This window comes from Centropristis striata, chromosome 5 (assembly GCF_030273125.1).
Source record: "Centropristis striata isolate RG_2023a ecotype Rhode Island chromosome 5, C.striata_1.0, whole genome shotgun sequence".
Classification (NCBI taxonomy): domain Eukaryota; kingdom Metazoa; phylum Chordata; class Actinopteri; order Perciformes; family Serranidae; genus Centropristis; species Centropristis striata.
In genome coordinates, this window is record NC_081521.1 from 3,005,482 (window position 1) to 3,019,190 (window position 13,709).

Below are 13,709 nucleotides of genomic sequence, written 5' to 3' on the forward strand. Positions count from 1 at the left end.
AAACATTAAAAAAAACATGATTAACAGCACATTTACATCCTTCAGGATGTGTCTGTACTGGGACTTTAACTAACGTTTCCTCTCATGTTTCTATTGTTCTCTGAAGCCTTATCAATGCAGTTTGAAAGGTAATTTTGGCAGAAATGATGCATTCCTTTTGAGGAATCAATAAATCACTTTTAAAATGAAGTGAGGAAAATGATTTAATAGCCATCAGCTGGTTGAGTAGTCCGGGAGGAAAAACTAAAGACACAAACAAGACGCTACACAGGATATGAATGCTTTAATAAAGTCATACAATACATTACAGGTGTGATGATTTAAGTCATGGCCAGGATTACCTGAGCTGTTTCCTGCGTTGTTAAAAAAATACAAAACCATAAAACTCAAAAGCAATAAAACTCAATCAGTTCTTCTTTTTTTTTTCAGTCAGAGATCAGGACAAGGACGGTCCCTATGCACTCCATTCATCACACACCTGAAAAGATTTCTGATTTTTTTCATCCCGACAAAAGGAAGCAAAGGTTTGGACGTGGACTGAATTTCACATTCAGATGATGGAGGAATGGCCTGAATGGATCTTTACAAGCCAAACGTTAGAAATACTTCTTGCTGATCTTGTGAATGACAGAATTGAAAGTGTACTGACTCAGACCATGAATGGAATATATGCACACTCATTTCATTTTCAAAAGCGTCCCTGTAAAACGTAGCAGTGCAGAATAATAGAGCAACTTTACCAGATGATACTTTAGATAAATATCACACTAAGAAAGTTTTAAAAACAAGGCATGTAGAACCTGATAATGTAATAAATTCCCGATAATGTAATAAAAATCTGCACTTGAGTCCATTGAAAATGTAATAACTTCCCACTGATGGAATAAAGTGCATTTCCCAATAATGTAATACACGTTTTTACTAATAATGTGATAAAGTATAACATTAATGGGAGGTTATTACATTATCGGGTTAGCCTTCATTTCGCAAGTCCTGATAATGTAATAATTCCCCAATATTGTAATAATTTGTAATAATTTAACAGTCAATGCATCCTCAATGGGGTTTTTCGGCCATATTGGATTTTCCGCCATCTTTGATTTGATTGTAATAAAACCTTATAATGTAATAACTTCCCAATAATGTAAATACGGTAAATACACTTTTACCAATAATGTAATAAAGTATAACATTAATGGGAGGTTTATGATCAAATCAAAGATGGCAGAAAATCCAATATGGCCGAAAAACCCCATTGAGGATGCATTGACAGTTAAATTATTACAAATTATTACAATATTGGGGAATTATTACATTATCAGGACTTGCGAAATGAAGGCTAACCTGATAATGTAATAACCTCCCATTAATGTAATACTTTATTACATTATTGGTAAAAAAAAGTGTATTACATTATTGGGAAATGCACTTTATTACATTATCGGGAAGTTATTACATTATCAGGTTTTATTACATTTTCCATTTTTTCTGCACTTGAGTCTATTGAAAATGTAATAAAACCTGATAATGTAATAACTTCCAGATAATGTAATAAAGTGCATTTCCCAAAAATGTAATACACTTTTTACCAATAATGTAATAAAGTATAAAATGAATGGGAGGTTTATGATCAAATCAAAGATGGTGGAAAATCCAATATGGCCGAAAAACCCCATTGAGGATGCATTGACTGTTAAATTATTACAAATTATTACAATATTGGGGAATTATTATATTATCAGGACTTGCAAAATGAATGCTAACCTGATAATGAAATAACCTCCCATTAATGTAATAAAGTGCATTTCCCAATAATGTAAATAAGGTAAATACACTTTTACCAATAATGTAATAAAGTATAACATTAATGGAAGGTTTATGATCAAATCAAAGATGGCGGAAAATCCAATATGGCCAATATGGCCGCTGTTAAATTATTACAATATTGGGGAATTATTACATTATCAGGACTTGGGAAAAGAAGGCTAACCTGATAATGTAATAACCTCCATTAATGTTATACTTTATTACATTATTGGTAAAAAATGAATTATATTATTGGGAAATGCACTTTATTACATTATCGGGAAGTTATTACATTATCAGGTTTTATTAAATTTTCAATGGACTCAAGTGCAGATTTTTATTACATTATTGGGGTTATTACATTATCGGGAATTTATTTAGTTATCAGGTTCTACAAGGCATGCTAACAGCAAATCAACTCTCATAAATCAGAAACAGGAAGGCTACACATGTTGCTCTTAGTGCCAAAGTAAAAGCCTCCTTCAAATTACTGTTTTACCCTTTTCCTTACTCTCTTCATCCGTGGTTGACCAGCAGGTTCTAAGAGAGGAAGAGAAGAAGAAAGAAGAGAGAATTAGTCCATGTGTGTGTCTGACCTTTGAGATGCTCTTAGTAGAAGGACCGTCCTTGTTTTCTGCATACTCCCCAGCTTTAAATGACTACAACTGAAAGGTCAGAGCGGCAAATAGTAGGGATTATCTGGGTAATGGAGAGAAGTGAACCTGTTGACGATGTTACTCATCTCTACGTCGCTACTTTAGAAGTTTTTTCATGTTTCAACAAATTGCCCCTACAATGGCTTGACAAGATGATCATTTCCCTCTTGGTTTTCATCAAAATGACCAAAAAAAGACACAAAACGACCAAAAACGACACAAAACGACCAAAAAAAGACACGAAATGAACAAAAAAGACACAAAATGACCAAAAAACACACAAAATGACTAAAATGACATAAAAAAGACACAGAAAGACACAAAATGACTAAAAAAAAGACACAAAATGACCAAAAAAGACACAAAATGACCAAAAAAGACACAAAATGACCAAAAAAGGACACAAAATGACAAAGAAAAGACACAAAATGATCAAAAAAGGACACAAAATGACAAAGAAAAGACACAAAATGATCAAAAAAGGACACAAAATGACAAAAAAAGACACAACCTCCAGGTCTGAGCAGGGAGACAATTTTTTTTTTTTTTTTTTTGACAGATTGAGGTTCAAGGGAAAATTGAAATTGAATTGAGAATTACAGGTTTTTCTTGCTAAATTAAGCCCAGAGTGTTATTTTACCCCCTACCCAACAACATATCCCAACAAGGGTTCATTTTGTGTCTTTTCTGGTCATTTTGTGTCTTTTTTTGGTCATTTTGTTTCCTGTTTTGGTCATTTTATGTCTTTTTTTAGTCATTTTGTGGTCATTTTTTGTTTTTTGTGGTATGTTATTAAGGACATCTAATACTGCAAAAAAAAAAAACAGCTGAGAAACCTTTTGTCAGATTTTTTTTAGGGTTAGGTGTATTTTTTTTTATATATGCACCCGCCTATAAGGTTTTTCCTTTTTTTTTTTGCATGTACGGTACCTGGAACCCTTTCCAGATAGACTGAGGTAACGTCTCTTTAAGCCCTAGCATTCTGTCCATCTAAGGGAGATGCAGTGACCTCGTAGAGAGCTAGAGCCGATCCGCTCTACCTAACTTCTATTTGAAAACAGCTACATGCTATTGATCGGGGCAGTGCAACCTCCATCTTTCAACCAAAGATCAATGAAGTCCTTGAAACCCGAGAACCACATCGTCCCTGAGAGAACACACCAGGTCTGACCAGCTCCAGTCTACAACCTGCTCTTAAAAACTGAGAAGGCTCGGCTTAACCCATTTAAACCGGGAAAGAGGATACGTCATTTTGTAGTATTTGTATTTTGTTCCACCCATTTTCGGTCTCTTGGCCAATGAAATGCATCAGAATACATGTGGGAGTGTTGCAATGCACATTTTCTTTTCCAAAACTTTGAAATCATCACCAAAAAAAGACCAAAAATGACCCAAAATGACTAAAAAAAGACCCAAAATGACCCAAAATGACCAAAAAAAGGCAAAATGACAAAAAAAGACACAAAATGACCAAAAAGACACAAAATGACTAAAAAAATACCCAAAATGACAAAAAATACCCAAAATGACAAAAAAGACACTAAATGACCAAAAAAGACACAAAATGACTAAAAAAAGACACAAAATGACTAAAAAAAAGACACAAAATGACTAAAAAAAGACACAAAATGACTAAAAGAAGACACAAAATTACTAAAAAATGACTAAAAAAAGACACAAAATTACTAAAAAAAGACACAAAATGACCAAAAAGACACAAAATGACCAAAAAAGACAACAAAATGACAACAAAAGACACAAAATGACAAAAAAAAGACACAAAATTACCAAAAAAGACACCAAATGACCAAAAAAAAGACACTAAATGATCAAAAAAGACACAAAAGGAGAATACATGTGGGAGTGTCGAAATGCATCATGGGACTTTTCCAGAACTGAAATCATGGTGGAAGACGACTATAGCGGAGGGAGCTCAGATATAACAGCTATAAGCTCTCAGATACTTCTTGAATTTCATTTCTATCTGCTACAGAGGCTGAAAAATCTATTATTTAGTAGAAAGAGTTGACACTTGTGTTGAATTTCCAGGAAAACTTCAGGTTTTAGGGGCTTAATGAAATGGTCAATTAACACCTTGAATTGCTGGTCAGATGATCCTGAGAGAGAATCTGAATAAAGCTTTGCCACCATGGCGACCAACGCCTGTAACCTTGCAGTGCAACTTACCAGAAGGATCGATAAAAACCAGGTGATGTAGTGCTCAGCACCTTGTTAGTGTGATGGTGTCAACATATTGAGTTGTAGAGAATAAAAGGGGGACGCTCAGGGCCGTTTGAGGGAGGTGACTGGCTTTCTACCAGAAGGTCAATAAACTCTTTAAAGGCTTATTAGTTATTACCTGGTGTTCCAACAGAACTAATATCTAACAGGATGGCTCCTAGCGGTGATTATATAAGCTGATAATCACAGAAAAGACTCGACCCTGACTTCTTCTTCTTCTGCTTTTCAATGCCGGTGTGACGCATTCAGTGTTAGTTATATATCAAATAGCTGCACAAAGATGGAGGTGCAGTTTGTGTCATTTTAACCCTCTGGAGTCCATGAAAGCACCGCAGCTCGACTTCTTTATGTTGCACAATGTAAAAACGAAGCAGCATGGAGCCCTGCTCTCAACTGAACTCTAAAGTTTTGGCTTTTCCAGAAGTTTCCATGTGCAATTTAATGCATCAACCCTTTTTCAGCAAAGGCAAAAATCACCATGACCAAGTGTAGTGAGATGATTTTACTTTTTTTGCAGAGATTTTTCAAATTTTGCAGTGTGCAATTCAACATTTAAATGCAATCTTTTGTGTTTACTGTTTTCTTGTGTGATTTTTGTGTATTTTTTGTGTTATTGTGTGTGTGTTTTTATCTGTGTTTTTTGTAAAAAAAAAATATTTTGTTTATTTGAAAATTTTATTTTGTTTGTTTTTTTGTGTTTTTTATGTGTTTTTTAATGTTTTTGTATGTTTCTTGTGTGTTTTGTGTATGTTTTATCTGTTTTTTTGTGATTTTTTCATTTTTTTGTCTTTATTTGTCATTTTATTTTGTTTGTTTTTGCGTGTTTTTTATGCGTTTTCTATTTTTTGGGTGAGTTTCTTGTGTGTTTTCATGTATGTTTCATTTGTGTTTTTTGTATTTTTGTGCAAGTTTTTATCTGTTTTTTGTAATTTTTTTCATTTCTTGTATTTATTTGTATTTTTTTGTGTTTTTTGTATTTTTTTGGGTGTGTTTTATGTGTGTTTTTTATGCATGTTTTTGTGTCTTTTTTTATTTGTGTTTTTTGTAACTTTGCTTTCTCCACCATCATCTTGTTGGTCAACTCCCCATCTGAACATATCACGTGATAAGCTAAATCAGACTCCTGATATAAATCTCACCCTTGTGTTTTCATCCAAATAAAGACTTATATCGTAAAAACATTAAACATATGTCTGTAACACTTGCGGCAGTTTTTTTTTCATTTCATTCTTTCTTTGATAAAAATGCAACTCTGCATCGACCATTCCAGTAAATAACACAAGAGTCAAATCTATTATTAATCTATATTTTTTTTAAATTATAAATAGAGTCTCTTTTAAATTTGCTTTGGTGTCCCATTCAGGAATCGATGAGGCTCGGCTTCAGAGGCCGGAGGGCAGCAGGGCGCTGGGTTGGTACAGAACGACTCGCGGTCCCACTGGAGTCCTACAGCTGCACTAACTGGTGTGGAACGATGAAACGAGCTAAATTGACTGAAGACTCGGGGTGCATTGACCTGAAGCCAGCTGGTGGAGAGGCAGACTGCATGCATGTGCTGCATTGCATGTGCATGTTTGTGTGTAGGGAGGACATGGTGTCTGTTCTAAGCTCTGCAGAGTTTCTGCTCCAGCTGTGAAACTCACACCATTAAAACCACAGAGGGACTCACAGAGCAGGTGATCAATACGGCTCCCTTTATCTCACTCATCCTTCTGATTTCCTCTTCTCACCTTCTGTAATATTCCAAACTGTCCTCTTCTCCTCTCGTTTCCTTCTCCAGTACGTGTTTATATCTATTACAATGACTTAAACGCACAACCTGAGAACACATTTTTAGCGCTCGAGCTCTAACCCTGTTGGAATTGGTCCGTTTGTTATTATAACGGTAAATTAATTGTGTTTTTGAGGGCTTTATCATATTCCAAAACTCACCAAACTTGGGACAAAATTCAATCCTGTTCGAAAATGTACGTATTTCATTGGTTTCAGAAATGGGCGTGGCCAAATGACCTACTAGCGCCCCCTAGAATTGAGCCCCTAAAACAGGTTTGTCGTAGAGACACAAAATTTGGTACATCCATGTATCATGGGAAGACGCATCAAAAAGTCTCAAGAAGCCATACCCTAAAACGAACAGGAAGTCGGCCATCTTGGGTCGAAAATGGCGGTTTAGACGTTTTTCGCCATTTCCACACCGCATACTTTAATGGACTCCTCCTACAGATTTAATCTGATCGACTTCGGACTTGTTCAGTACCATCACAAGGCCTTTGACATCAGAAGTTATTTAAAGCTCTGCAGACAATCACACTATGTGGGCGTGGCATGGCGGCAAAATATGGCGTTTTTTCATATTTGTGAAAGCAAAGGGGACTGGTATTTGGTGGTATTTTTTACTTTTTCATTGCTGGTTTCTTATTTTTTCATGAGTTTTATTGATGCTTGTTTTGTCAAAGCACTTTTTGAACACTGTTTTTAAAGTTGCTATATAAATTAAGGTATTATTACCAAACTCCAAAGGGTTAAGGAATGTGAATGCTTAGACTTCTAAGGATTAACATCCGTGATTCTCAAAGTGTTTTACTGACAGCAGTAATTAGTACTCTGTACTGAAATTGGTATCTGTGTGCTACAACTGTACTTAGAAAAAGAACTGGTAACACCTCACACCTCACCCACTAACAAAACTAATGGATTTCCCACCTGTTGCTCTAATTGAAGATCCATCCTGAGTTAAAGTAGTCACGGACTAAGAAGACTTGCTGGGGTTGCTCCACACTGCCTCCCAGATAGCACATTGGTACTGGGCTTTTACAACAAGCCTATTTTCATTTCATGTGGCCCCTGCCAGCAGATCAGAGAGACAGAGTGACGGGAAGTGGGGAGAGAAGAGGAGGCACAGGGGCCAAACGCAGTAGGAGATAGAACGAAAAACCCCGAACAACAAACAGAAACTCAGGAGAGGTAGAAGAGCGGCAGAAGTCTGCCTGTTCTCCATTCTGCCTGACCCAGCCTGGGAGCCTTGACTCAATTGGAAATCCATTTTATCTGATGACTGGCAGGCAATTGGGGCTCCCAGGTGATAGGCTGAGGTGCTGTGGTTGATAGGCCTGACCACTCCACTGCTGAGGGATGGAGATGGAGGAGAACACTCACTGCAAAGATTCTCTCCACTAGCAAAAAAAAGTTCATTTCAGGCTACCGAGATAATCAGCTTTCTCCACTTCTACCAACAATACAACTAACAGGTATATTTATTATTAAATAACTGGTCCATTACTTTTCAAATAATCAATAAGACCAAACCAGAGGGGATGTAATTTACAATGATTTAAAACACCAGCAAACCTTGTCCAGACAAGGTAGAAACACTGAGAGGAACTTGTTTTTTTTTTAAAGCTTTCAATTTCTTCCTGGTTGGAAGTTGGTGAGAATTTTGGATAAATGGTTCGTGAACCTTATCCCACATGGGAAAAGGCTATTCAACCATCCAACAAGCATACTGACAGCCAAGAACATCCTCTTCCTTTCCCAGAGCCAAAATATTGCAAGAGTATACCAAACAAATCACATTTGCACTTGCGAAACAAAGGAAAATTGTCCCTTTCTGAACAGAAATCCGCTAATATGAACACAATACCTTAATATTTTGCATTGTCCACATTAAGTTTTATGAACAATTAGTATTTATGGAGTCCCACTAGATGGTGTTCTAAGTTTAAAGAAAAAGGCAAAAGAAATGGTGATTCACTGTGTTTTTAACTCAATTATTCAACGCAATATTGAGTGGGCTCAGAAAAAAAAGGAAAATGGTTCATGAAGCCTAATTTGGCCATCACTACTGAATGAAATAGCAAAATAAAATGGCAAAAAAAAACAAACAATTGTATCGATATCACTTTGTAATGTTGCTAAGCACAAGGTGCTGAAACCAGCTCATTCAAATTCATACAGAAATTTGCATTGTTAATGAAATTATAGTGCTGATGTCTTTATTTCTAAAGCTAGAAGTAAAGACTCTACCAATCTTCCTTTAAACTAATCTTTCTTTTCTTTTACAAAGTAAGTAATTATTGTCACATCACAAATATTTCCTGTTTGTCCAGGTACAGAATGGAAGACCTCTTGGGGATTATGTATCCTAATTAGGGCTGGGCGATATATTGATATAAAAGACATATCAATATATATTTAAATGTGATATGGAATTAGACTATATCACATAAATCGATATAGTTAATTTTTTCTTTCTTTCTCTATAAATGCTGCCCTTACCAGGGTTTGTCATATGTATTTTTTTTTTTTTTTTATGTTTAACGTTATTCTTTTCTCCTACAAATATATTTATTTCAGAAAAAGATTGGTCTATTTTATTTCATAGGCTATTTTTATTGAAGATATTTTTTATTTAAATGTGCATTTCATGCAGCTTTGATTTAAAAAAAAAGGTACTCCAGCATGTTTTCTTAATGCTGCGCTTGTGTTGTCAAATTGATGAAGACATTTACTCAATTTGCTTGTGTTTTGTGTATTTGCATGTGTATTCTTAAGCTGCAGCACTGTGAGCTCTCAGGGCCACCTTCCCTTTTTTTGACAAAGAATTGTAAATAACTGCAGTATAGCACTATAAAACAGAAGTTTCACATGAAAGTGAACTCGTCAACACACCTCTGGGAGCAAACAATAACACAATGGTATTTATTTATTTACAAAAAGGCCAGAGAAGAAAAAAAAAACTAAAAATCGATCTCTTTTGGAATACAGGGGCTGTGAATTGGAGAGCAATCACAAAAGGAGAGGCAGGCCTCAACTCATGAAGAGAAAGAGGAGGTGGGGAGACGGACAACGTGACAACGGGACACAAAAGAAAGGCTGCTACAAAGTGGACTGTTCCGATAATGTTGCGGCTGCTTCGAGGCGACAAAAGCCAGTAAAAAACCCACCTAAAAGCCCTGCTGTCGTCCTCTCTTATCCCAGCTGGTGGTCTAGGTTGCACAAAACGTCTCGCTAAGCGCGCCAGAGAGGGGGCGATAAAATGCTGACTGGAATATTGGTGCGAAACGCGCCCGGGAAAAAAACAACAACCGAGTGTGTCAATTGCTTATGTGGCCGAGTCGGCTTTCAACAGGACACAATACAGGACTGTGTTGAATTATTATCGGGACCCCCATCGGAGAGCGCAGAAAGAGGGAGAGAGGGCGGGGGGTCTCGTGGCGCGAGCCGACAGGCGTGTTGGCGCTCGGAAAGGTCAGCAAGGTGTACAAAAAGCTGGTGAAAAAGCCTCCCAAAGGAAGCAATTGTGAGTAGCCTCAGCGTTACCTCCCTCCCTCCGAGTATCCCCACCTCCCCCCCGACTCTACCCCCCGTTTGAAAGCTTTGAGGCGTCTGAGGGCCACCGGGGGCCACGAGGCAGATAAAAGAGGAAACAGAGGCTCCAGATTTGGCTTGATGTGTTGTTCGATCGAACGCTGCAGTGCAACAAAAGACGGGGAGAGAAAGGAAGGATGGGGACAGAAAGAGAGGTGGCAGACAGAGGCTCGGCAGGCGTTATTTCCGTCAAAGAAAAAGAGAAAGTAGGAGAAGTTTTATGTGTAAAACAGTTGCTGAAGAGTGGTTGAAGTGGGCGAATTCATTGTCAAAAACAGGCACATGCGTGGACGGTAAAAAGTTTCGTTTCTTTGCAGGAAGAAGAGTGAGGTTGTGTTCGTTTCTTGTGGTGCAGTTTTCTTTGATAGCCCTCAGCTTTCTATTCAAATGTGAGTCATTTTTCACAACACTTAAGAGTCTGAGGGGGGGAAAAAAAGAAAGAGAGAAGCCTAATTCACTACCTAAATACCTAAATGTACTGGCTTGTTATTTCTCCGAAGTGCTAGATTAGAAAATATAACCCACAGGGCACACAATACAAGACAGACGAACAACAAAAGAGAAAGAACGAGAGCAGATAATGATGCTCGGCGGTGATTGGTTGTGATCGGCTGTACAATGATCAATGCGGGCTTGAAAGGAGGCAACGCTGATGGTTTATGACAGAGGGAACAACTGCCAACAGTATGAAAATGAAATCAATAAGTCAACTGCAGAGCAGGGAGAGAGAAATGAAGGAGGCGGCCGAGAGAGAGAGAGAGAGAGAGAAAAAAAGAGGGTTTGGAAAAGAGAAACAGATAGGAGAAGACAGAATAAAACAAGAGAGACAAAGAGAGTGGAGTCGACGCAGAGAGAGAAAAAAAGAGTTGCAGACAGACGTAGAAGCTAGATGAAAGGTGTTGGTTTAAAGGGAAGCAGAGACAGAAAAACAAAATTGACAGATGAAGGAAGATTCATTAAAGATAGATAAAAAAGAGACTACAGTGAAAAACAAACTGACGAACAATCAGATAAACCAACTGACAAAAACTTTTCTGAAAACCCTGGGAGGTGATGTAAGTGTGCTTGGGCATATGCGTTATGGAGACATGTGTGAATGTATGTTCAGGTAAGCAAATACAGGAACAGAAGATGGAGAACCAGACTTTAAATGTGTCTGGTTAGAACAGGGCTGGGCAATTAATTTTTCCCAAATTGCTTTTAATTTGTACGCGATTTAATCATCTGCATAGAAATGCATTCCACAAAAAACACTAAGTTAAACTCACACTGTAATAAAAAAGAAAAGTTGACACAGATGTAGACTTTCAAGACATTCAATCCCAAGACAGACTGGACCTTTCTCACTAATTATAAAAAAAAGAACTGAAAAACATCAAAAACATTAATAAATTGCTGGTTTACTGCAAAACGTAAATGCTCTACACTGTAAAAAAATAATCTGTTTAATTTACGGAAAAATACCGGCAGCTGTGGTTGCCAGAACTTCACCGTAAAAATTACAGTTTAAATGTAATTTTAAATTAAATTTAAATGTAAATATCAGCAAAAAAAACAAACTGTGATTTAGTCTGAATAATCCTGTTATTTTTAGGGTAATTGTGTCATTCATTCACACATCATGGTATTTCTCCATAAACTTTGCATGAAAATGTTATATTTTACAGCAAAACTGTGTGTTTCTTACAGTTTATGACAGAAAAAAGTAAAAGTTTCGTGCTATTCTTTGATTTACGGTAATTAAAAGTGTCTAATACAGTGATATACGATTTTTCATTTTATGCCCTATTTCTGATGTATTTGACAGAGTTTTACTGTTATTTCTACAAACCTTTTTTACAGTGTATATTGTCTGCTATTTGCATTGATCTGCTGAGCGACTGACTCCATTAGCCACCATTCGGTCACTGAATAATTTGAAGTCTGTGGAAAAATATTATTATATTCTTGATATTTTAAAGTATTAAACATTTACAGCACAGTAATTAAATCCTGTCTTGGAGACACATGAGCAGACAACCCAACTGCAGGGGTTATAATGTGTATTTGCATGATAGTATCTGACTGGCTGTGTTCCCAATCCACTTTCTTTGACGTTTCTCTCACTGTTCTGTAATATCGGGTTCCTGTATGTTAATTACATCAAGTTGCAACTTCACCTGTAACCAGCTCCGGTCTTTTGATCATGTGAGACTGAATTTCTGTATAAAAGTGAAAAAGTTTCTTTTGTCGGGAGAGAATGCTGAAGGCTCTCCGTGCTGCATGAACTAACTAAAGGCTTTGATTGATCACATTGGCTTTCTACATTTTTCTTCAGAGACTATGTATTTTGGAACCTGGTCTCACAGGAATCCGTGAAATAGCCACGGATTCACTTAACTCAAAATCCGTGGAATAGCCACGGATGAACTCAAATTTCCGTGAAACTGACACAGATTTCGCTACAATGCAAGTTAATGACGGTCATATCCCGTGGCTATTCGTGTTCCAAGTCACGTGACTTTCAAGGTCCCGGCGGTCAGAACAAAAAACATGGCGGACAGTTCTCTCATTTTTAGTGAAAAAAATCAATATTTTGACTTAATTTCTGCAAAAAAATGGATTTTGATCACATTTCTAGCGAGAAATATATGTTTTATTTTCTAAATATTCACTCAGTGAATGTACATAATCACTTTGTATGTTGGAATAGCCACGGGATATGACTGTCATTAACTTGCATTGTAGCCAAATCCGTGTCAGTTTCACGGAAATTTGAGTGATTCCGTGGCTATTCCACGGATTTTGAATTAAGCGAATCTGTGGCTATTTCACGGATTCCTGTGAGACCATGTTGGTATTTTGAGAAGAAAACTGCACCTACAAGCCACAAGCAACTTTGTTCTGTGATCGGTAGTATTTGGATTTACTTCATCATTAGTCCACATCTGTCCAGGAGACTTGCCTGATGTTGATTCTCACATTTCCGCCCAAATTCAACCCAGAATGCTCTTTTATTTTGGTTTGCGTCCTTGCTTTGGTTCAGACTCCTTTCTCACCTGCAGCGAACCGAACTCTGGTGCACTTGGAAATGAACAGAAACCCCAAAGAACAGAATTCTGGTACGCGCCAGAGTTCGTTTGGGAATTCACTGTGTTAAAGATTGTTATGACTGTGGTCATATTATAGTTATTGTTTAGCAAACTGCATTTGTATGTGTGCCCTGTGTTTTTGTTTTCCTTTTTTTATATGCAGATTGGAGTGTGCCAAAGCCGTGGTGTTATTGGTGGAGAGGTTCCATGCCTGGACTGGGATTGGCTGCAGCCGGAACCACCTGGTTTAAATGGAGCCAAGATGGCTAAGTAGGTAGGGAGGTAAGATTTTGTATCTTTTGTTTTTTCAGGTAAATTTCTTATTTTTGAGATAGGATTGTTTTGTTTGTTATTTTGGCTTTAGTCCACCCCCTAAGTTGAAGAATATTTGTATTTACCTAAGTTCTCTTTGTAAATAAATATTTACCCATTCTTCAAACTTATCTTTGTTTGTGTCTACTTGGGAGATGGGGAAGATGGGGCCTTTTCATGTTGTGCTCTAGGCCCCCTAGACTGGGGCATAACAAGTTCAAGTGGACCGAACAGCTCAAGTGTGAATGTTCCCGGT

The 13,709-nt window shown here is 37.1% G+C and overlaps 1 protein-coding gene across 2 annotated transcripts in view; it reads right to left on the reverse strand.

Annotated features, from left to right (window-relative positions):
* Positions 1 to 1,521: 1,521 nt before the first annotated feature.
* chchd6a (coiled-coil-helix-coiled-coil-helix domain containing 6a) overlaps positions 1,522 to 13,709 on the reverse strand; it is a 107,410-nt gene continuing 95,222 nt past the window's right edge. For both annotated transcript variants that reach the window (XM_059333783.1, XM_059333782.1), the window contains one exon: positions 1,522 to 2,346. In XM_059333783.1, the coding sequence (XP_059189766.1) occupies positions 2,323 to 2,346 (24 nt within the window). In that variant the 3' untranslated portion in view covers positions 1,522 to 2,322. The remainder of the gene's footprint in view (positions 2,347 to 13,709) is intronic.